Source organism: Macaca mulatta, chromosome 1, assembly GCF_049350105.2.
Source record: "Macaca mulatta isolate MMU2019108-1 chromosome 1, T2T-MMU8v2.0, whole genome shotgun sequence".
NCBI classification, from domain to species: Eukaryota; Metazoa; Chordata; class Mammalia; order Primates; family Cercopithecidae; genus Macaca; species Macaca mulatta.
This window is the reverse complement of record NC_133406.1, coordinates 192,333,760-192,360,272: the sequence shown is the minus strand read 5'-3', so window position 1 is coordinate 192,360,272 and position 26,513 is coordinate 192,333,760. Positions and strand designations below refer to the sequence as shown.

The 26,513-nt window shown below is 42.6% G+C and overlaps 1 protein-coding gene across 5 annotated transcripts in view; it reads left to right on the top strand.

Annotated features, from left to right (window-relative positions):
* The window catches only part of SLC5A9 (solute carrier family 5 member 9), a 63,057-nt gene extending 47,436 nt beyond the window's left edge, over positions 1–15,621 (top strand). For 3 of the 5 annotated variants that reach the window (XM_077957799.1, XM_001102263.4, XM_028833971.2), the window contains one exon: positions 1,355–3,809. In XM_077957799.1, the coding sequence (XP_077813925.1) occupies positions 1,355–1,563 (209 nt within the window). In that variant the 3' untranslated portion in view covers positions 1,564–3,809. Of the gene's footprint in view, positions 1–1,354; positions 3,810–15,260 lie in introns of those variants that run through there. The other 2 variants (XM_077957780.1, XM_077957770.1) reach the window with 1 other exon arrangement.
* Positions 15,622–26,513: the final 10,892 nt, after the last annotated feature.

The window sequence follows — 26,513 nt, the reverse complement described above, 5'->3', positions numbered from 1 at the left end:
AATAAAATATATATATATATATATATTTAAAGGACAGCAGAGTAGATCTGAAAGAAATATGTACATCCCAGGTTTCAGATATGAATTTATTGAGTTATGGCACACCACTTAATAACTCCTTTAGTGACATAGGCTCTCTGGGCAAAGGAATTTAAATATGAAGCTCTGTGCATCCTCTGTCTCAGAAGTTTGCCAAGGGAATCAAAAGAGAGAATGTTTCAATCAGCTTGGAAAATGATAAAGCTTAGTACAAATGAAATGCTGAATTCATATTACCATTAGTGCAGTTCTGTTGCTATGTGACCTTAAATAAATCTCTTCCCTTTCCTGAGACTTTTTTCGTCTCTGTGCAATCAGGGAGCCAGACCAGATGGCATCCAAGGTTCTTGCATCTCTGACACCCTGTGGTTTTATTGAACTTACCAGCTACCACACTCTAAACACATTAAAATAATAAAGCATTCATTCCCAGTGCATTCTTTTCAATCTCAGTGAAAGGATTTTTATATTAATTTTATTTGTGATATAATATCTGTTGATTTAAAAACACTTAAAAATATTTACCTTATTAATTCTTTTGAATTTAGTTTTTAGTGAATTGTGCTATATTTTAACCTCAGAGCAGGCCCCTTTCTCACCCCGAGGAAGCCCGTGTCGCCATGGGTTTGGTCTCATGTACATTTAGAATATCATATGCACCAGAACCTCTCCCACTGCTCCAGCACTGGTAACTTTTTAAAGTGCTGTCCAATTTCCATCCTCATTTGGTAGTCAGAACAACCCAGAGAAGAATGGGGTATATGTCATTGATACATCTGAGACAGAAAGAACCTCCAGCTCAGAGAAGCTGAGTGATTTGCATATGGCCTCACAGTCAGCTAATGGCAGAGCTGGCCCTGGAACCAGGTTTCTGGCTTGCAGCCCAGTGCCCTTTCCAATTGCAGTTGTGGCAGTCTGCCTGGTTCAAACGCTTCCTTCTTCCTGGGTGAGATAATGCTCCTTCCTTCTGCCCTTATTCAGAACTTGTGCTATGAATTGGGATGAACTGCATTATCCTGCCACGTTTACACACCATCCCCTCTCCAAGAAAGTAGTGCTTCCACTACATGAGTGTTTGGATGCTGTGGCCAAGGTCAGAACTTAGTCTAGAGTACCAGCTCAGCCCTCGGTCTGTAGTTTGCAGAAAGTACAAGTCAATAGCTTCACCCCTCCCCATTTCCTGTGCACCCCCCATACTTTCCTTCAGTTTCTCACCATCTCTCTCCCTCCCCTACTCTCCTATCACTTTCCTTTCTCCAATCTTCTTTGCCTTTCCCCTCCTGCTCCTCTTCCTCTTCTGGCTTTGTCCCTCCAGCCCCAAGCAGGTCCTGGGGAAAGTTGCTCTGGAGCTGCTTCTGTGGGCTCTCTGGAGCACCGGAGCAGGCCCTGAGCCCAGCAGAGAAGGCTGCGCTAGAACAGAAGCTGACGAGCATTGAGGAGGAGCCACTCTGGAGACATGTCTGCAACATCAATGCTGTCCTCTTGCTGGCCATCAACATCTTCCTCTGGGGCTATTTTGCATGATTCCCCAGACCTGGCTTCAGTGTAAACAGACTAACAAAGCTCAAGTCTGTCAGCCACAGAAACAGGCTCTCCTCTTACTTTGCTGTCTAAACTGGAGACCACAGAAGTCAAGACTGCAAGATCCCCTGAGGAGAATCCAACTCAACCTGCACACTTGACGAGTGGAGAAACAGAAGCCCAGAGAGAGCACTGGGTTTGTTCAGGGCCACCCAGCAGGAGTCACACGGGGTTTCCCCACTCTTTCTGATACATTGCCTTACAGACCTACCTCAAACACACTGTTTCCATCCTCTTGTTGAATGTATTCAGTAGCTTTACTGAATGTGTGTCTTGAGGTTAGAAAAGTGGAGGATACAAGAAAAGGAGCAGCAAGAAATTTGCAAAAATCCAAGAGCACTTTTGCTCCCCGTTATCCTCCTTCCTCTTCCCCTTTCTGGCTCCCCTACCTCTCTATCTTTCTATTCTTACCAATAATCTGTTTGTAGCATGAATTTACCCAGGAGGGTCCTATATTTCCATTGGTGGCTCCACAGTGGTGGCTGTCAGACCCGAAGGAGTGGGGAGCCAAGGGTGGACTTTAAGCATGGTGACAGATGGTGTTTTGGGCAGAAAGCTCTTGGACAAGGGACTATCCAAAGCACTATTTAAATTCTGCCTCTTCCTACTCTCTAGCCCAAATATGCACAAAATCTCTATGGCCTTGAAAAACAGAGAGACATGACTTGTGAAAACCACGAGGAATCAAGACATGTTACTCTGTATTTAAGGATAAGCCCCACAGTGGGCAGCACAAACAGCCTGGGAGCCACTGTGCCTGTGCCTCTCTGTCCTTCTCCCTTTGCTTGCCGTGTATCTGCATACCTTGGAATACACTGTGACCCCAGTTAAGTGTCCCTTCGCCAGGAAGCTGCCGCAATGTCCAAACCTGGGTCAAGGTCCCACGCCTGCTCCCATAGCCCTGGACCTGCTTCTGTCACAGCACTGATCACACCGAGATGGAAGACTCCAGGGGGCAAGGACCAAGGGCCATGTCTCAAGTGACTTTGTACCCAGAAAATAACAGCTGTTCAATAAGTGTGTATTGAGTTAATTAGTTCTCCATGGTCCTGGTAGGCTTTGTGCTGCGGCTGGCTGGGTAGTAACTTGGGGTGTTAGCTGTTAGGGATGAGTCTCCTTGACTTGGAGTTTAAGTAACTGAGTCTCAGACACCTAGAGTGAGATCACAGCCCCAGTTTACTGACAGACACCAGGTGTGGGCGCGCCTTTCTTCTCCTATCTCCCAGTTGAGGCTGCCCCTACTCTCATCCATTTATACTGACTAGTAATTACAACTGGATAAAAATAAAATTCTATTTCTTTGAGGTGTAGACACAGCAGATTCCATAAATACCTCCTGTTGCTGCAGCCTCCAAATTTTTGTTTCCATTGACCTTGTGACCTTGCTTCTCACTTTAGTTGGCTCTGCCCTCTCTGTTGTTTCCCGTTAATCCTTACTGAGAACTCAGTTTTCCTCTGATTGCTCCCAAAACCTTTCACACTAGTATTTGTGTGTGACATATTATATTGAAGGTTTGGGGAGAAGAATTCTAAACCACAGAAGCACAATCTAAAATTGGATACTGAATATCTTACTTTTAGATGTTCCTCAGGAGCCTGCTCCCAGAATTTCTCAGAGGTCTCTTCCTTAGTCTCCAACTTCCTGCCTTCTGCCTGGCTCTTTGTCCCCTCCCCCTTTGTAGATTTGAGAGATGTTTCTCCATTCCTCCAATCTTGGCCCTCCTCCTCCTCCTTTATTGTCCTGAGCCTCTACTGAACTCCGGACGTATCTCATCTGACCCAAAGACAAGACATGCTGTTGAATACAGCAGGACTGCAGAAGGGTGGCCACTCCTCTTCCCTACCATTTTGCCTGATTAATTCCTACTTGTTCTTCACATCTCAGCTCAAAAGTCACATCCTAAGTAAAGCCACACAGTCCTGGTAATGATCTAAGCACAGACACCTACATCCCAAACATGAACCCCTAACACCCAAGATACAGTCTCATGATCCCCCAACTTTGCCTTCAAAGCATATGTCAGTGTATACTACTATATTTGTGTGATTCTTTCATTAATAGGCATCTTTCCCTAGATTGTGAGTTCCCTACTGAATCCCCTTCACCTAGATAGGTACCTGGCATATGGTGGGTACAAAATTCTGTGTTATATGAATAAGTGAAAGAATAAATGAATGAAATGAGTGAGTGAAAGGGTGCCCCTAGCAGAGGAAACCAAAGATTAAAAACAAAAAGCTGGGAAAAATCATACATAACTAGGGACAAAAATAGTTTGAAATGTCGGGAGTGGAAGATACACGCGGACAGGACCGCTGCTAGTCCTTATGCTTCATTGTGAAACTGAGCAAAAGATGCCTTTTTTCTTGGCAGATACAGATCCTCACTATAGGGTGACAGGTGGCAGCCAGAGCCCATGCTCACTTCAGCTCCCACATGCCCCTATTGGCCAGGTGTATTTGTGCAGGGTACCACCTGCACATGCATGAGTGGTAGGCCTGCATGTTGGAGAATGTGTGGTGCAGTGACTGGGAGGTAAGCAGGTGATAGCTCAGGAAGGAGGTTCCATGCTAAACTTGGGACTTCATCTCTTGTCTGGATCATTTCTACAGCCCCTTGATTCTTATCTCTCTTCCCAGTCTCTCTTCTTGCAATTCATCCTATGCACTATAGCAAGAATGATTTTTCTAAAATGCAAATATTGTTCTATCTATTTAAGACTCTCCACAGATGGTGTTTTCCAGCTTGGCGTGAGATCCTATGAAAATTGCTAGAAATATATCCCAGGGTTTTGTCCCTTCTATACTACAGCCAAAGAGAGGCTGTTATGTGCAGTGGTTAAGAAGACTGCAGGGGCTTGAAAGACTGACCCTCTGGAACCAAATCCTCATTCTGTCATTTTCTAATGACAAGATATTGGAAAAGTTGCTTAACTTCTCTATCTTTTCTCATCCACAAAATAGAGACAGTAATAGCAGCTACTTCACTGGGTTGATGAGAAGATTAAATTAGTTAATTCAAATAAAGTATTTAAAATAGTGCCTGGCATATAACTAAAGTACTTAATAAATGTTAGCTATTATTGAGACAGCCAGGTGGGACGGGCTCCCTGGCAAAACTCCAACCGGCCTATGCACTGAGAGGAGTGCACACTGGGATGGAGCCACAGACATTCGTGCCATTTGCAGCAGGGAGGAGCCTGGCCTCTCCTCTTCTTGGGTGGAACCTGGAATTCAATCTGTGAGGTGGGATTCCTACACTAGCAGGAACTCTGGCCTTGCAGAGAGTCCCTGTTACCTCTTTTTTCCTTTTTGCCCAATAAATCCTGTTATTCTCACCCTTCAAATTGTGAGCCTAATTTTTTATGGCCATGTGATAAGGACCTGGCTGTTAGCTGAACTAAGGAAAACATCCCACATTATTACTGCTATTAGTAGCAGGCAAGATGAACACATAAGGAGGCATGACATTACGTAGCAATGTTATTTTAGATCTAGCACAAAATGCTGTCAGAGAAAAGAGCAGGGAGGAATTTGTTCTACCAGGGAAATCAGGAAAGGGCAGAACATAAAATTGCATAATAGAGCTGGAGTTTGAAGGATGAATGAATGGGAGTTTTCTAGAAAAAGTCATACAAGGTAGTGAGGCACCATGTGCAAAAGGGTTAAGGTACAAAAGTGCACAATGAATTCTCATGAAATAGTGATACTATTTATTCATTTGTAAATGTCAACCCTGCATATTTAATTTCCCCTTATAAACCCTGTCTGTATTTAGCCTCTTGCCTCTAAGGCAGAGCTGTGAAGATTACTGACGAGGGACTGAAGAGAATGGGCATTGCACCACTGGGGCAGAGGCTATTGTTGTCCTTGCCCATATCCTCTAGGTCTCAGCAGTCCTGTTTGCTGTGACTTCCTGCTGAAAGTCCCTTCACCGCTCTGCTGAGGGCTTTCTCTGATTGTAGAGAAATGTTCAATCCCTGCATACAACAAGCTAGAAGTGCTGGGAGTTGACACACCTGGGAGCAGCCTTGAACCAGCGACGAAAAAGAGTTTGAGGATAAGCACTGTCAGTCCCTTGCCCTGAAGTGGGACAACTTGGAGCCTTGCTCTAAAATATCTTTCAGAGGTTCTCAGGGACAATGAGGCACAGCTGCCCACCATGTTAATATGTCCATTAACACACCCTGCATAGCTCCCTTCCCTTTCCTGTCTCATTTCCCCATTTCCTGGGTGGTGTTTCCTGGGATCTCCTCTGAAATAAACCGCTGGCACCTGGTCTCACGTGCTGCTTCTGGGAAACCAAACAAAGACAGTTTTTTTTTTTTTTTTTACAGGAAATCAGGCTTTGAAGTTGGGCTTTGTGGAGTGGGAAAAGGGTAAAGTCTGGAGGATTTTGGCCATGAAGTCTTACCCACAGGGAGAGAAGCTTTCCTGTCTAGTATCGAGTCTTAGCCTTGCTGCTGGCCACAGGAAGTGGGTGCTGAAGGGAACGTTTTCAGGCAGAGGGAACAAGCCATACAAGGAGATCTATGAGTTTATCTCCAGTTTTGAAGTTTCACAATCAAGATTTCTTTCATTTTGGCACTAAACGCTATCAATAATGTCATGGGCCGCACCTTGTTCCAGGCACTAGGGGTACCATGGTGTTCAAGCTTTGGCACCTTCTTAGTTCTCAGTTAGACTCAGTTCTCTGAGGACCAGGATGTTTCTCCTTTAACTCTTATGATGCAGTAAAACAGCCAATGTGGTGGAAAGAAAAGGACCCTAAGCCGAAAGTCAGGAGACTTAAGCTCCATTCCTAGGGTGTCGGGGAGAGTCCGAGGCAAACAGTGAATCGCTGCAGTGCAGGAAGCTCACAGGTCAGGGTCAGTCCTAGAAGGGTTCTCAGTGATGAGCTAATCAGACTCGCACATTTCACAGAAAGAGACACTGGAGAATTCTAGAAGGGATGGGACTTGCTTAAGGCCATGCAAGGATTCAGCAACAATTATCCAGGCCCTTGAAGATGAAAAGTGTTTCAGGGGTAGTGGGCAAGCCAAGAATGATATAGGAGGGGCTGGAGAAACAGGCATGTTGAGGCCTATATTACCACCAATCCCTGGGCAGGTCTACTGAAGGCACACACGTCACACGCACATTAACATTTTCATTAATGTGTCTGTCACACTCACCATTTGAAGGGGTCTCCAAGGTCCTCTCATTCAGCCCTACTTCCCATATCCCACGCCATTGTTCATGCGGCTCCCTTTGCCTGGAACACTTACCCTTGACCTTCTACCTATCTCCTATCTACCTTCTGCCTATCTCCTACTCACCTCAGGAAGCATTTCCTACTAACTTTTCATGCTGCCTCCTCCACTCACCCAAGTTGGTTTTGTGTCCTTCCTCTGAGCCTCCACAGGCCCCTGTGTTTCTACCATAGCAAGTTTCATGCAAGTGTTATAATTATTTTCATTTCTTCTTTGCCATAGACTGGTGCTCTTTGAAAGTAGGCATGGTGTTCATCTAGGGGTTGCATTGTTTTAGGACATTTAGTAAGCTCTTCATAAATGTTCAATGAATGAGTGAATGAATGCATGTTCAATTTACTCCATTATATTTTGGCCCTGGATTCCTTAGTTCTTAGCCACAATCAAGAGAAAGAATAATAAACAATATCTGTACAATCTGTATAGACTTTAGAGTTACAAAGTCCTGCCACGGGTGAGGTCTCATTAAATTCCTACAACTCCTAGAGGTAGGTAGACAAGTATCTCCTTTTCAGAAAGGCCGGTCAACACCCAAATGTGAACTTCAGGACAGCCTCTAAAAATTAAAAAGCAAAGCAGCCTTTTTTGTCTCCAAGTTCCAACAACCCCCTTCACATTCAGAATGTCCCGTGTATTTGAGGAATCTCAGAGGGTAGCATTCACCATTTGTGCCTCAGTTGTTCCAGTCTAATGTGAACCTTCAGCCTCATTGACTCTAATGCTCCCGTGGCCCCTTTCCAAACCTGTCATCTTTGCCATGCTCTCCCATTCCAGCAGGGCCTTGTTCTCAGGTTGATTTCTCCATCTCTACCTGCCCATATGTACATATGAGATGTCACCTGGCTCACAATATATGTATATATTTCAGCAGGGTTCTTAGCCCCCCTTTCAATTGCAAGGTGATGTCAGGCCTTCTACCAAGTCACTTAAAAGGAAACTGCCTGTCCATTGGGTCAGCTGTCAGCCGCCACAGTGAGAGCTGTAACCACCTCTCTGAAACCTTTCAGGGCCCCTACCCCAACTCTCCTCCAGTTGGTGCATGGGGCAGTGGTAAAAATACTAGATGAGTGGGTAAAAGATTTGTATCCTAGCTTAATTTTGTCATTACTTGCTTTATGACCCTCCCTAGCCATCCCTCAGTTGCTTCTTCCTTAAAAGAGGAGAGGCGAAAAGGCTTGAATTAGATTAGATGAAATCTAAGGACGCTTCTCATGTTGACGTTGTGTGCTTCTGAGTCGATTCCACATTTGTCTCCTTGGGGCAGAAAGTGGATGGGTTGGTTGGTGGTAGTGGAGGGTGTACAGGGAAAGTCATATGCCAGCTTGAGAGGCAACAGCACAAATAGAAAAACATTGCAAAGTAGCTTTCAGAGAATCGAAATGGGTTTACCATGAGCAATAACTTTAAGAAGCAGCTTTGAACTGTGAAAGGACGGTGTTTTTAAAAAATAGCACTCTTAAAAATATCATGAAGAAAATGTTTTCTAAAGTGTTTTTGTTATTGAGTTTGGACCACAAAGCACTCAATTTAACATGAGAGACTCGTAACCATGTCCTTGGGTGTGAGAGTTCACATCAGTCACAGGGGACGGAAACTGCTAGAAGCCCAGGCAAAGCAGTGTCACTTATCCATTAACCTAGAATGAGAGTCTCTCTAGATTTCTAGCCTTAAGTAAGATTACTGTAATTTCTTCTTTTCTCCAGGGTAAAAATTTGGGAGAAATTTAAAGGTTATATATAAACATAAATCCTATAGGCTTAAATTAAGGTAGTTACAGTTTACTTTCATATTTCAAAATCAAATTTCAGCTTCAGCCCAGACTCACAAAGTAGAAATGTCAGACTTTTTACCGTGGTCTTATATAAAATCTACAACTTTCACTTACAGAGGAAAAAATAAAACTCAACCTTTACGCCTTATCTCCTGAATAGACTACAAAAGCGGCATGGGTCTATCTCTCAGTATGCCTTGAATGTAAATTTTAGGATTACATGCATTCAGAATGAGAAGGAACCTCAGAGGCAGCTAGTGCAGGTCTCCTCCCTCTTCAGTCCGGGTCAGAATTTCTCTGAAGTCTCCCTGACAGGTAAGCTTAGCCAGCCCTCTATTAGAACTTGCGAATTGGCAGGGTGGTCCAGAGATGGAGCAATGATGACCTCCTGAAAGCATTCATTACTGGACCACACTGCCAGTTAGAAAGTACTTCCTTTTACTAGCTAAATTCTGCATCCCTGAAATTTCTAACCACTTGAACAAACAAACCAAACATGTATTCCAAAATTATATTTCCACTATTTATGATTTCTTCTTAAAGGAATGATTTACAAACTGGGAATTTCCTACAGAATAGTAAATTTATCTGGGATGAGAAGTACGTGAAGACTAATAAGACTGATAATTTTTAAAATCCTTGCAATTATTTTATAAAGCATACTCCCACATTAACCATCTCATTTAGTTCTCAACACCAGTCTAGGATGCTGAATTATTACAAATGAAGAAACAGACTCAGAGAGGTGAGGTGATATGGCTGAATTGGTCCTTAAGCCCAGATTTCTGACCCCACATTCAACCCTACCCTCATTGTACTACTTACTTACGCAGCATTCTTCATGAATGTTACTAGTTTCCAGGCTCATGACATAAATACGGAAAACAGCTGCAATCTACGTGGAGGTCAGTCGAATAAAAAAGGCAGGAAGTCAGCAAATTATTGCACAACAATTAAGGACTGAAATTCTAGGTGGAAACAAAATACCTTGGAAAACCAGAGAAAGGAGCAACAAATTACCTGGTGGAAATGGGGAAACCTTTATGGGAAATAATGTTTAACTTAGATTTAGACATTTAGCTCTACTTGGAGTGTAGAGATTTCGGTGTAGAGAGACCACATGATTCTATGAGAGACAGAAGAAACTGCACAAAGCAAGACAAGTAGGTAAAAGGCTATGGCATCTTTAAGGTAGAGTGAGGTACCTTTTGTGGCTGAAGCACAGGGTGTGTGAGAGTGTAACACAGGTGACATTGGAGAAGAAGTAAAGTGAGTCTAGGGACACTGGGTGCCACGGTATAGTCAAGAATGGGACAGAGTCAGAGAGGGTAAGGGCAACTAATATATCCAAAGAGCATCTTATCTTTAAGAATAAATAATTCCTAGGCTTTAGATCTAAAGAGTAGGTACTGTAATGTATTGAGATGTGGAAAGCAGGTTTGGTCTTGAGAGAAGAAGAGAGCTCAGATCTGAGCACACTGACTTGGAGGTACCCGTGGGATATCCCATTGGCATTGCCAAATAGTTTTTGTATCTGTGAATCTGGAGCTTGATAAAGAGGTTAGGGCTGTACACCTTCCTTATAACTACTGCTTGGGACGAACACTAACTATTCATAGGCCTAGTATTAGATCTATGGTTTTGTGTTGGGAATGGTGGTGATGCCCAGTGGTGTAAGTCACTTTTGGAACAGAGAGCTACTTGAGACTTTATTTTGTGTCAGAAACTGGGAGAGCAAGAGGGTGGAGCCTTTCTTTGCCCAGCCATGTTTCTGCAAACTGGTTTGGATCATATATGTTATAACAGAACTTGGGGAGGCAAAGACAGGGTGATGTGTCACCAGATTCCTCTTCAAGAAAAGGCCAGTTGCCTCTGCTGTTGGCAGTTCTGTGGGGAGGCAGCCCTCAATTGTCAGCATAATCAGGAATTTCTTTACCTGCAGATCCACCTTGCCAGAGGTCCCACCCTTCCAAGAGCAGTCCACATCCAGTGAATAATAAGTTTAAAAACATGGCCATTTCAGAATAACATGAGTTCATTCCAACGGGCCACGTTAGCTCCAGAGCTTCCTGTGGGTTTGACCGAGGTTGCTATCAGGCCTGCGTTGCAGCTAAAATTATCCCCTTTGCCCAATCCTTCCCTCCCACTGGTATAGATCCAAGGTCACTACATAAAAAAATCCTGCAATCCAAACTCCACTTTAAGAGTCCATGGTAGGGGTTAAATGGCTAAGCAAGCTCCTTTGATTTTGCCTATTTGTAGTACTTGCTATAATCCCATGCTCTGCAGACTAGATTGCTGCAGACAGACCCTAACTGAAGCACAGCCCTCTGCATTTTCCATATATACCGGTGAGCAGCTAATGGCTATTTTCTGTTTTACAAGATAGAGTGAAAACAGGCTTCAATGAATCCAGTTGGACAAGTAACAAAAAGACTATCATGTGTTCAGCAAATAACTCCATCCAACTGCCCGAAAGACTCCCATAGCCAAAGCCATTAAACTTTATGTGTTTCATTTTCTCCCTCCTGCAACCCTGAAGTCTTGGCTGACATTTGAAGCCTGGTAATAATCAATGTCCCCTATCCATGTTACTGAATTCTCAGCCAAATTCATGGCTGTCTCATTTTCTGAGTCAGATGTCCTAATCAACCAATCCATTCTAAATAGCCTTGCTTCTGGATACAAAGGGGGAAGAAAAAATAAACGTCTTTAAGTTTCAGGGACATAAAATTGTGTTGGAAAATGTTCCTTATGGAAACATCAGATGGTCACAGAAGGAGTGTTTTACAAATAAAAATAAATATATTTGGGACTTCTATGCAATGGCATGAATAAAATGAACCATCATTGGAGAAAAATATTCATTTAAAATGATTTAGGGGGATTTAATTTATTTGTTGTTTTGTTTTTCTTTCATATGTTTTTATCTTTCTGCATTTCCTGGACTACAAATTTTGAAGCCCAGTAGATGAAGCAAAATATATCTTGCATTCTACTCAAATTAATCTCAGGAACACAGAGATTGTTTTCCAAGGGTAGAGATACATAAACCTTTACAAATGAAAGGGATTTCAAGTGAATCAATTATTTAAAATGATAGTTGCCTGATTAGCAGTAGTGAATGTTTATTGAGCACTTACTATGTGCCAGTCACTCTGTTAAATATTTTATATGTACTGTCGCATTTAATCCTCCCAGCCCACCTGAGATAGCTAGGGCCTCTGTACAACGTGAATGATGCCTCCTACAGTTGCACAACATGGTAGCCCTCGGGTTAGGCATCATTTTCTCTTTCTCAGATAAAGAAATGGAGGCACAGAATGATTCAGCACCTTGCCACCAACTCACGCAGTTGGTGCATAATACTGACAGGTCTCAAACCAAGCTCATTTGGCCATGTCCATGGTTCTTACTACATTACAGAGTACCAGCTACTCTGTCATAAGGCATAACAATTAATTGTGGCAGGAGAGTGTCATCCTGATTACCATGCCTTCCTTGATCTTTATTCTAGCTGTTCCCTTGGCCTTCAGCATTCCTTTGCACATCTCTGCCTGCTGAAATCACATGGATCCTTTAAGGCTCACCTCAAGTATCTGTAAAATTTTCCCTGGTCCATTCCTTTCTCTAGCAGAATTAATCATATCCTCCCTTTGACCTAACAATATTCTGTGCTTGGATGTGTTGTGTTTTTCAAGATGGGATAGTAACAGCATTCAAAAATGTTTCATGACTGCAATTCCAGTATTCATAACATTGAGTCAAGGAGATATATTTCTCTTATTCTTTGAAACAGGATGAAGCATTTTTCTCTCCCCACTACCCACTACTCCTCACTTTATTCCTTTTTAAAAAAATTTTCTCAGCCTCTAAAGGTGATGATTAAATTTGTTTATACCTATTACAGTATTTTCCATGCTGAAATGTAACTCACCTATCTGTGTCTTTCTTTTTAGCTCTAAGTTCCTCAAAAGCAGGGATAGATTAATCTGTATCCCCTATCCTTGGCACCTACCACTGTCCCTAGTACATAAGTGCTCAATAAATGTTCTTTGCATGAACAAACATCGTCATGCAGGACATATGGGGGTATTTCTGTGACCTCCTAATCTCGTCTGCTGGGTGTGGATTTTTATGTCTTAGTTCAGGGAGAGAAAAAATGCTTATCAACTGTGCTAACCTATAGGATACAATTCAGTGTGTATTTATTGAAGTTAAGTCAAGTGTTACTGAAAGAATATTAAGCCAGTTTAAAATGGCTATACAGAATTTACAAAACTTTCTATTTTAGCTCTTTCTTTCTTTCTTTTTTTTTTTTTTTTTTTTTTTTTTTTTTTTGAGGCAGAGTCTTGCTGTGTCGCCCAGGCTGGAGTGCAGTGGCATAATCTCGGCTCACTGCAAGCTCCGCCTCCTGGGTTCATGCCATTCTCCTGCCTCAGCCTCCAGAGAAGCTGGGACCACAGGCACCCGCCACCACGCCTGGCTAATTTTTTGTATTTTTGAGAGAGATGGGGTTTCAGCGTGTTAGCTGCGATGTTCTCGATCTCCTGACCTCGTGATCCGCCCGCCTCGGCCTCCCAAAGTGCTGGGATTACAGGCGTGAGCCACCGTGCCCGGCCCCTATTTTAGCTCTTTCATTTGTGTTGTGAAAAGAAAAGTTTCCTTTCAGAAAGAAAACACCATGAACTTAAATATAATGTACCGTAAGGTCTGTATTGGTACAATGATAAATTTTGCATCATAAATTGTACAATACTATAGTTAAAGATGTGATTTCTAAACGAGTAGGGACTCATGTGCTCTCAGGGAAGTGTGCCAGGCTGATTCCCAGGTTACTCTATTCTCCATTGTTCCCAGGAGCCTCCGGCTCTAGGCAGAGGCCAGGCTTTGGGGTCAGGGAAACCTGAGTTCAGGTCCTAGCTGCAACAATGAGAGCCTCATGTCCCTGGGAACATATGAGGTCTATCAGCTTTCTCAGGTGAATGATGAGAGTGTTTCACGCATCTGTGTGAAGAGACCACCAAACAGGCGTTGTGTGAGCAACATGGTTATTGATTTCACTTGGGTGGGGGCAGGCTGAGTCCGAAAAAGGAGTCAGCAAACGGGGGTGGCTTATCATTAGTTCTTACAGGTTTTGGGATAGGCAGTAGAGGTAGGAGCAACATTTTGCAGGCAGGGGGTGGATCTCACAAACTACATTGTCAAGGGTGGGGAGAATTACAAAGAACCTTCTTAAGGGTGGGGGAGATTACAAAGTACATTGATCAGTTAGGGTGCGGCAGAAACAAATCACAATGGTGGAATGTCATCAGTTAAGGCTATTTTCACTTCTTTTGTGGATCTTCAGTTGCTTCAGGCCATCTGGTCACAAGGGATATGATGGCTTAGCTTGGGCTCAGAGGCCTGACAGAGAGTAAGCACTACACTGTGATCATTCAGCAACAGGACACACTGCAGCACCTGGCACGGTGCCTGGTGCCTGATCAGCAGGCAATAAATGACTGCTGTTATCACCATGGCGTTCTGCAGAAGTGTGAGCACCTTTAGACTCTGCTGTGATTCAAGTCCCAGATGGTCACTTCCTAGGCTGTGGCCAGGTCAGAAACCCTCTCTGGGCCTCAGTTTCCTCATCTGTAAAGGGGGGTGAACGGTCCCTGCCTTCTAGTGCTGGAATGAGGAAGAATTGGGCTAACAGATGATCGCTGGGTCCTGGAAGTGGCCAGTCAAGAAAAGCACCAACTCCTCTGTGACTTTGGACAAATTACTTCCAATGTTGGGCCTCCATTTTCACATCTGTAAAATGGATCTGTTTTGCTCATATGGCCTCCAACAGGATGAGAGCTGACAAGCGAAATACAAGCAAAAGCTTAACAAGCACAAGGCATCACACACATTTATCACTCCCTGGTGGCTGATTATTTTCCCATAGGGGAAAGTCAGAGAACTGTTGGCTTTTTGCATTTGAATAGCTGCTTCAAGTTCATCCTTCCCTACCCACTGCCCTGCCCTCACCCTGTGTCTCCAGAGAACATTCGAACAGGCTGCTAACTGACCACCTACTGGTGTAAGACAGGGAGGTCCTGGATGGGGCTCAGTGGCGTGATCTGACTTCAACCCAGGGAAACTCCAAAACAGAACCCGTAACTCTGCTCAGGGCTCAAAGTCTCACAGTCAAATTGCAGCCCTCTCTGTCCTCCTGCCTCCAGTATGGGAGCCCTGTTGGGAGCAGGGAAGGGATCAGCTCAGAGAAAGGGTGAGCACTACACATCTAAGGAGGCGATACTAAATCATCCTCCGAAAGCGCACTTTGGGGAAGGAAGGATAAGGGGACAAGAGTGCACAATCAATGGCTTCACACACATGACATCCGTTACCGCCTTTGCTTTTCGCACTGGATCTGGGAGATGAATGGTGAGGCTCACAGAGAAAGTGACCCTCCCAAGATGCATAGCTTAGAAACCATGGAACCAGCCTCAGGCAGCTCTCTTCTGCCTCAGTTTTCTCCCTCTGTGTCCCCAACAGTGCCTGCACCAAGGGGCAGAAAATCTGCAGGGAGGGGGCCGGGCAGAGGTTCAGAGAGGCTTGAGAAATCCTCATCTCATCTATTTCCTTTCCAGTCGTCCATCCGTGCAAACCGAGGAACCACTGGTGGCTACTTCCTGGCCGGGAGGTCCATGAGCTGGTGGCCAGTGAGTTGACTCTTCTTAACCACCCCCTAGTGCAGAGGCTCCCAACTCTCCTCCTCCCCACTGTCCAAGCCCTTGTCCCATCTTCTCACACCTGGACTAAGGCAAAGACCTCCCCGTTGTGTTTCCTGACTCTGGGTCCCTTCTCTCCTGCCCAAACTCACCCTGCAACCTGAGTGGCCTTGCTAGCACACACCTTGGACAAACATCCCCTGGCCCCTCCTAGGTGTGGCCCTACATCTGACACTTGACTTGCAGTGATGAATCTGGAATGTCCCCGTCCTAGAGAAGCTCAGAGCTGAGGGGGGCAGATAGATTCATAAACATCATGTGCACTGCTGAGCCAGAGGGAAGCAGGGGACGCTCACCAGAGCTCAAAAGCCCCTGGCCACCAAACAGTGGAGTCAGCTAGGGTTAGGAAAGATTTTGGGGGGAGGGTGACACATAAGCTTAATACTGAAGAGCAGTTAAGTTAGGGGAATCGCAGAGGTAAAATCCCCAACAACCTCAGGGAATCAATCCCCAAACCTTTGTGAGCCACAATTTCTCCCATCAAGCCACCCGACATTTCTACTGGTTCTCAAAATTAACTTCCTCCTCCTGGAATGGGATGGAGGGAGGAAAGCCCTGCCTCAAAAATGACCAGCAGAGTCATCAGCCCCAGTGGTAGCTGAAGCAGTATACACACCCAGGCATGCAAAACTCACACACGGTGTGTGTGCATGCACACTCCCACACTCTCACACATAGCACTTGCACACTCACACTCACGCTTCCACACTCTCACACATAACACTCCCACACTCACACACTCCCACACTCACACTCAGACTCCCACACTCACAATCACACTCCCACACTCACAATCACACTCCCACACTCACACACAACACTCCCACACTCCCACTCCCACACTCACAATCCCACACTCATACTCCCACATTCACAGTCCCACACTCAGACACAACACTCCCACACTACACTCACACTCACACAACACTCCCACACTCACACTCCCACACTCTAACACATAACACACTCACACACTCACACACATTCACACACACACACTTCCACACTCACACTCTCACACTCACTCTCACACACACACAACACTCACACTCACACTCCCACACTCACACTCACACTCCCATATCACACTCCCACACTCAAAACTCACACTCTCCCACACTCACTCTCACACTCACAGCACTCACACTCACACTCCCACACTCACTCTCACACTCTCACACTCACACTCCCACACTCACACCCTCCCACACACACAATCCCACACTCACACTCCCACAATCACCCTCCCACACACTCAGACTCCCACCGTCACACTCAACACTCACACTCACACTCCCACTCACTCTCACACTCACACTCACACACTCCCACACTCACACTCTCACACTCATCCTCCCACACATTCACAATCCCACACTCACACTCCCACACTTACCCTCCCACACACTCATACTCCCACACTCTCACACACTCACCCTCCCACACTCACACACACACACACACACACATCACACACTCCCACACCCACACTCACACTCCCACACTCACTCTCACCCTCCCACACTCACTCTCACACTCTCCCACACTCACTCTCCTTCCCACACTCACACACTCACACAGCACTCTCACACTCACACTCCCACACTCACCCTCCCACACACTCATACTCCTACACTCTGAAACACTCACCCTCCCACACTCACACTCACACTCTCACACACACACACTCACACACAACACTCACATACTCCCACACCCACACTCACACTCCCACACTCACACACTCTCACCCTCCCACACTCACTCTCACACTCACACTCCCACACTCACACTCTCCTTCCCACACTCACATTCACACAGCACTCTCACACTCACACACACACCCACACTCACCCTCCCGCAGTCACTCACACTCACACTCCACACTCACACTCCCACACTCAAACTCACACTTCACACTCACACTCCCACACACACACAACACTCCCATACTCACACTCCCACACTCTCACACATAACACTCCCACACAAACACTCCCACACTCACACACTCCCACACTTTCACACACAACAATCCCACACACTCTCACACTCACACTCCCAAACTCACACTCACACTCACACTCCCACACTCACACACTCACACTCACACTAACTCCCACGCTCACACACACACTCACACACAACTCTCACACACTCACAACTCTCACACACACACTCACACACAACACTCACACTCCCACACTCACACTCTCACACTCACCCTCCCACACACACACAACACACTCCCACACTCACACAAACACTCCCACACTCACACCCTCACACTCACAAACACTTCCACACTCACACACTCCCACACTCACACAATGCCACACTGACACTCCCACACTCTCACACACAACTCACACTCACACTCACTTTTAACTCCCACACTCACACTCACTTTTAACACTCCCACCCACACTCACAGACTCACACACAACACTCCCACGCTCACACTAACACACAACACTCTGACATGCACACTCACCCTCACACACAGTGGAGTCTCACACTCACACTAACACTCACATATAACACTCCCAAACTTACACTCACACTCGTACTCACACACAACACTCACACTCACACTCCCACACACAACACTCCCACACTCACACTCATACTCCCACACTCACACACTCCCACACTCACACTCACACTCACACTCCCACACACACTCACACTCTCACACACACACACACAACACTCACAGTCACACTCCCAGGCTCACACTCACACACACTCAAACACACACACTCACACACAACACTCATACACACACACAACACTCACATTCACACTCCCACACTCCCACGCTCTCACACACACTCACACTCCCACACTCACACTCACTCCTACACTCTCACACATAACACTCCCACACACTCACACACAACACTCCCACACACACTCCCACACTCTCACATGCAACACTCCCACACTCACTCCCACATTCCCACCTTCTCACACACAAAACTCTCACACACACTCACAAAAAACACTCCCACACTCACACTCCCACACTCACACTCACAGTCCCACACTCACACACTCCCACACTCTCACACACAACACTCCCATACTCACACTCACACTCCCACATTCTCACACATAACACACCCACACTCACACACTCCCACACTCACACACTCCCACACTCTCACACACAACACTCCCACATTCTCACACATAATACACCCACACTCTCACACTCCCACACACACAACACTCCCACACTCACACTCACACTCGCACTCTCACACAACACTCCCACACTCACATTCACATTCGCACACACACTCCCACACTCTCACACACAACACTCCCACACTCACACTGACACTCCCACATTTTCACAACACTCCCACACTCAAATTCACACTCCCACATTCTCACACACAACACTCCCACACTCACACCCACACTCCCACACTCTCACACACAACATTCCCACACTCACACTCCCACACTCACACAGAAGACTCCCACACTCACACTCCCACATCACACACTCCCACAGTCTCACACACACTCTCACACTCACACTCACACACAACACTCCCACACTCACACTCACACTCCCACACACACAACACTCCCACATTCACACTCACACTCACACACAACCCTTCCACATTCACACTCCCACACTCTCACACATAACACTCCCACACTCACACACCCACAATCTCACACACACTCCCACATGCACTCTCACAGTCCCACACTCTCAAACACATTTCCACACTCATGCTCGTGCACTCTCACAATACTCCCACACTCACACTCACACACAACACTCCCACATTCACACACTCACACTCCCACACTCACACACTCCCATACTTTCACAAACAACACTCCCACACTCACACACTCCCATACCGTAAGGTCTATATTGGTACAATGATAAATTTTGCATCATAAATTGTACAATACTATAGTTAAAGATGTGCATTCTAATCTATCTGGGGTGGACGTTATATGATATAGTAAATCATCATATAAAGAAATCTAAATGTAGTCTAAATGCTTTTATGTTTCTCTTATATTAAAATGTATATACAATTAGAACATTAAATCAATGTAATTTTATCCTCACATGTTAAATTGGATTTGGGGAGATAGATTGTTAGCATTTACACTAACATACTCTTTAAATGCACCAAGTTCATTCATCTAAACAGAGCAGGAAGCAAGCACAAAATTCTTATAATAGTCAAAGTTGATAATATAACACAAATACTTAAAAGGCCCCAACACAGAACATTTTCATTCTTGTTTTATGCAATCACAGCAAATTGGTAACCTGGTCCCCGAGCCTACTCTACATCATAAGCAGCAAATGTGAAAATATAAATTCTAAAAACAAAACAAAATTGAGACATATTAGCATGGAGGCCAGTCACTGCAGACATAAATGGCTCTACTCTACCTCAACAGTCCTGCGTTTTATGCTGGCTGACACAATAAGTGATCTTCATATTGGGAAGCCAGAATCATCAAATGTATTCAACATATCAAAACATCACATTGTACACCTTTCATATACAAGTTTTGTTTGTCAATTATACCTCAATAATCCTGGAAAAAATATATTCAGTATGTTTGAGGAGGTTAAAAAAGATGTGATAAATTAGGAAGTGTTCTAGTCAATAAAGAATAAATTAAATAAAACTCGGGACTATTTGAAAAATTCCGATGTTCAGAACTTAGAGTTCACATAGTGGAGGTCTTATTGCTTTAGGACATTCTATTATGAAGAATGTAAAACCTATAATGGCTAATAATTTTCTTTACTCAAAGGCAAACTTTCTAATGCCAATATTATTGTCTTTTCCAATGTAGATTCTATGTAAACATCACTACTTTTTAAGTTAGTTCGTCTCTTGACTTTACCTAACTTGAGGTGTAATACAACTTATCTTAAAACCACTCACGTGAGTCAGACAATCCTGCAGAGACTTTCAGATGAGGACATATGGTGCATTCCTGAAAATAAAAGGGATGATATGATTATTATTTTTCCTCTCCAGGTTTCCCCAATCTTCACATTTGGTTTAATAATCAATACAAAGAATTGCAATTTCTATAATATGTGTTGTTACCAAATAATATCCATAGCACCTTAACTGTAATTATTCACATCTGGCAAGACTTCTGGTGTCACCAGACACATTTTCTCTTCATACCTGACAAACATTAAGAACACAAGAAAGGATACATCCTTTAGAATCATGAAAACCCTAACTTACCAGGGTACTATTCACTGTTTCCAGTGTGTTATTTTACCTTCTGACAAGTTTTATAAAGGAGAAGGGAATAAAACTAACTTACATTACATACAAGATGTTGCCTACATAGATGCCAGAAAGGGAAGCAAATGAACAGCTAGAACATATGGCAGTGAGCTGACAGCATAAAGAAACTAGTTCTGCATGAGCAACAAGAAACATCTTGAAATGTTCAAGACATATGTGTTTTTAGGAAGAAGACTGAAGTGTTTCATAATAAAAACAGGACAAAGTGAACTATGAGTGCTGAATAAAGTTTTAATTAAAAAAGGGTTTTTAGCCTTCAATGTGAATATACAATATGCTTCACAGATGGATTTTATATTTAAGCCTTATCCAAACCAAAAAAGTAAGTGAGACAAATAAAGCTTCTGAAAATGGCACCGAGGCTAAAATGTGTGTACACAACGAAGAGTTCTGGTACAAACAAACAAGGAAGGAAGAACAATCCTTCTGCCATCCGTTCTCCACTTGCACATTGCGTAAGTAGATCATACAACCTACCTTTGGTGCAAACACATCTCTCTCCAGTTTAAATATATAATAGACACACATAATTGGGAACAATCTAAATGTCCAATAGAGGAATGGTTAAATTACTTTATATCAATGCAATATTAGCCGTTAAGAAATACACTTATGCCTCATTTTAGAAAAATGAAGAAATGTACATGTATTAATGTCAAAATAGTAGGATACAAAATTTGTAAAAACAAACCAACTTTAAAAATGCAAGAATATTGCAATAAAATATACAAAAATATTAGCAAGTTACCTCCAACTTTTTACTTTCATATAACGACTTCTCTGACTCTTCCATTAATAGTTTTTATGCAGCACTGCTTTTTAAAATCAGAAAATAATGGACATTTGAAAAGTCTAATTAAAGTTGAAATATTTACCTAGAAAATCTGATATGAAACAAAAATTGTTCTAAGTTTATCAGAAAATATTTTCTTATTAATATTTGATGTCTAAATAATGGTGACCATTATCTATACAGCTTCATTTTTGTTTTAAGACAAGAAAGAATTATTCCTGAAGTTCACTGGCTATAGGCAAACAAAGAATGACAGATAATCTCTACACTAATAACCCAGGCACCTAGCATATGAAGATCTGACAATAATGTATAAGAAGCATACAGGGCCAATGGATATACTTTTCTATGTTTTCCTTGATAAAAAGTTTAAAGCAAACACAAAAATGATATCTAAAGCTCTTTACAACACATCTAAAAAGCATGGATTTAAGCTGGAAAATTTCTTGGCAGTGAGTTTGGTATTTGAGAGTATCTTAATGCCAGGAAATATTTTTATATTGCAAAATATTTATTTTTAAAAGTTCAACTGAAATTGGAGTTTTTTATGAGATCTTTAAGATGGATCAAAAGTATATTCAGAAATAGCTTTCTTTACAAGGTTTTTTGAAGGTTTCATTTCATTTAGAAGCCATATTTATTTATTGTCAATACCTACTGATGTGCACCCCTACACGAAACTCTAGCTCTAGAAAAGAAAAAACTGCTCCCAAACACACTTCATTAACCCTTATTTCCATACCTTTATGCCACTGCTCAATTTTTCTCACTTACAGCAATTTTTTCCTTTCCTACCGATTGCAATTCAACCTGTCCTTCAGACTGAAGTCATGTCCCTACTCTACTCATAAAGCCTTTTCAGATAAATAACTTTAGTTCTCTCCATCCTTTGAACTCACACTACTCATTGACTCCTCGGCAAATATGAATTCCTTTGTAATATCTCTTACTATGATCTTTTCAAGTATTTATTTCATCTGCTAAACTACATTGAAAGTTCTGTGAGAATATTTACAAAGTCAGCTTTTTTTTTTTTTTTTTTTTTTTTTGAGACAAGGTCTCACTCTGTTGCCCAGGCTGGAGTGCAGTGTTGGAATCATGGCTCACTCCATCCTTGCACTCCTGTGCTCAGGTGATTCCTCCCACATCAGCCTCCCAAGTAGCTAGGGCTACAGGCACATACTACCATGCCCAACTAATTTTTGTATTTTTATTTTTAGAAGCTAAGTCTTGCTATGTTGCCCAGGCTAGTATTTTTTCTTTATATCACCAAGTGTGTAGTTCACAAGTGCTCAATAAATATGCTGAAAGATGAGAAATGGCTGGAGAAACACTGACTACAGAACTCTTACCCTTGGCTTCAATGTAACCTTTGGGATGTTAGATATATCTGCTTAATCATATTATGAAAATGAAAAGCCATTATTTGAGTACCCAAAGATTTTCGAGGGAAGAAGACAAAATTTAAATTCTATTATAAGACACACAAAAGATCTTGATGTGATTTCAACACACATTTCCACCTTATCTTGGATCCCAATTTCACCATATATCCTTATACTCTAATCATATTAAACTTTTTTTTTTTTTTTTTTTTAACCATACTTTAAGTTCTGGGATACATGTGCAGAACATGCAGGTTTGTTACATAGGTATACACGTACCATGGTGGTTTGCTGCACCCATCAACCCATCGTCTACATTAGGTATTTCTCCTAACACTATCCCTCCCCTAGCACCCCCACCCCCTGACAGGCCCCACTGTGTGATGTTCCCCTCCCTTTGTCCATGTTTTCTCATTGTTCAACTCCCACTTATGAGTGAGAACATGCAGTGTTTGGTTTTCTGTTCCTGTGTTAGTTTGCTGAGGATGATGGTTTCCAGTTTCATCTATGTCCCTGCAAAGGACAGGAACTCATCCTTTTTTATGGTTGCATAGTATTCCATGGTGTGTTTGTACCACATTTTCTTTATCCAGTCTATCAATGGGAATTTGGATTGGTTCCAAGTCTTTGCTCTTGTGAACAGTGCTGCAATAAACATACATGTGCATGTGTCTTTATAGTAGAATAATTTATAATCCTTTGGGTATGTATCCAGTAATGGGATTGCTGGGTCAAATGGTATTTCTAGTTCTAGATCCTTGAGGAATCGCCACACTGTCTTCCACAATGGTTGAACTAAAGTTCCCTGAATGTGCTGTGCTTCTTAATGCCTCCATGCAAGCTCTAATGGCCTACCTCTCCTCTTCTGACAAAATCATCCTTTAAGATCAAGATGAAAGGCTGAATCCTTCATCATATCTTTCTTCATTTGTTAAGGAAGTGGTTGCTTCCTCTTTCATGCTCCTTAAGTACCCATCTAAATATTTCCTTCATATATTTACTTATATTGTACATATCCATAATACAACATTTTATAACACACTGTTATGAATTTGTGAGAGATCAGAATACATCTTATTTATTTGATCTTTATTTATTTTATATTTTCCTAGTGCTACTGATAATATCTGTATTATCAGCTTCATTGTAAGCAAATATCAATAATTACTTAATGAATGCTCTTGCTAACTGCTTATATTAAAGGAGAAAAAGAAAACCCTGGGATTTAAAGGTTAGTCATGGATAAACGAAAAGGTATATAATTCACGTGGAATCAAGAGCCAAGCATTATGTTCCTTGGAGCTCAAGGTATTTTTTGCCTGTTTTTATAAAACATAAAAATAAAATCAATCCAGATGGTGAAGAGGCTAACACAATGAAAATATTTTAAAAGAGGGAAAAATTAAAATCAGAAAAAAAAGTCGCACATGCTCCTTCCCACAGAGGAAGCTGTGAATAGGTGCTAGATCCATGGTTCTCAAACCTGGGTAAGCATTATAATCACCTAGAGAGACTAAAAACTTACAGATGTTAAATTTACTGCTTCAGAATCTCCAGAGGTTGGGGTTTTTAACAGGCTTCCTGAGTGATTCTAATCAGTTAGGATTTGGAACCACTGACCTTGAACATAAATAATCAAAAGCCTCACCGGCTTTAGACCTGGATGTTACATAGTCATGCATATCTCCCTAAATAGATTAATATTAGATATATCTCAGATATTCTAGTTCTGAATCCTATCCCTAGGAAAAGTTCTTTACAAATTAGGACAATTTCCAATTATGTGTGGTGAATAATTACATTTAAATTACATTACTGTATTTTAAAAATCCCATGCACTCTTCATTACTAAACATTTCTAGTAGAGCGGCTAACAAATTACAAGTTGAATAATTTCCTTTCCTCTTCAATGTAGCAGAGGTGGGTTAATAAGTAGGTGAACTAACCAACAGGGATGGAGTAAGAGCAGAGAAAACAAATGTTTGGAGCTATTCACAAACATTTAAAAAATTTTTAAATAATGGAAAACTAGCTTCTTCCAATATAGCAATGGATCAATCACTGAAAATCTAGTATCACCTCTTAAAATCCAACATTAAACTCAATATCTAAGGAAAATCAAACAATAGTAGGGAAAAGTTCTACAGACTATTTATGAAAAAATACTAACATTTGAATGTAAGTCCTAGTTCAGACACTAACACTCCCACTGTGTGACCCACAGGAGACACTTAACCCAAACTTGAGTTTTCTTGTCTGTAAAAAATGTAAATTATAATCCCTGTTCTACCTAAGTCACAAATGTGTTATGAAAGGATACAGTGAAATAAGTAAAATGCTTGAAAAGGATAATGGATTCTATAAAATGCAAGCTATTATTGATTATAAAAGCTTATTAGAAATATTTTTTCCAAGATTTTAAATGTTTGGTAGACAAAAATTCACTAAAGTCAAATGTTCTTTTTTTCCATTTCCCCAAAACTTGAAAATACTTCCTAATTCAAAAACTAGCATCTTTTCTCTCATTTGGCAAAAACAATTCCCCTCCAGGTTTCTAGTGGAAGTGAAATTATTTTGACTGTTTTTGTTTAAGATTCTCAACAGAAACCTCTCCAAATTATGCTGCTTCTATGCCAAAACACATTCTTTATGCAGCACAGTTGTAGGAATGTATTATATGTGAGCCACTACTGGGTCACAAAGGGAAATTGGGATAGCATATTTTTTTCTATCCGTTAGGAATAGTCAAAATATTTTCAACATGTCCTTGTTAAGTGATAGATTCCTTTTTAATATAACATTTTCTTTAACCACAGAATATTAGAAACAGAAAAAATGAGCTATGCTAAGTAATTATTTCTGAAAATAAATATTTTACATGAGTCCAATAGATAGTGAGCTAAATAAGAATAATAATAATAAATATTATTTATAGAGCCCTTACTGAAATGAGAAAAGTTCCTTATCCCCATCTCAGGGCGTGTGATGGGAGTGTGGTTCACTTCTTCGCTTCCCCTGTTCATATCTCTAGGGGGAGTATGCAGACCGGCAGGTCGTGAGGGGAGCACCGACCCCATGGCAGCATCTAGGGTTGAGTGTTTACAGCTCCTGAAGCCCCAGTGGGCATGCCTTACAGTGCACTCTTTCAGTTTCGCCATCTGCAGGTGGCTTGCATTAGTCAGCTCAATTAGACTCTCTGCCTTATCGCAAGGACAGAGGGCTTTCTGTATCCCGGGCTCTTGTCTTAGTGTACTGGAAAAATTGAATCATACGTGGGCTTGGAGAATGAGTGCAAGGTTTTATTGAAGGGTGGAGGTAGCTCTCAGCAGATGGATGGTGAGCTAGAAGAGGGATGGAGTGGGAAGGTGATCTCCTGAAGTCAGCCACCCAGCAGCTGGACTCTCCTCCAACCACAGCTGGCCGAATTCTGCATTGTCCCACCTGGCCTACAGGCGTCTGCTCCTCCCAATCAGTGTGTACTTCCGCTACTCTTCTCCTCTTGATATCCAGCCGCCTGTGTGTGTTCTTCTGCCAGTGTGTGCCTCTCCACGTCCAGGGCTTGAGTCTGTGACTGCTAGTGTCTCGGGGTCTTTATAGGCACAGAATG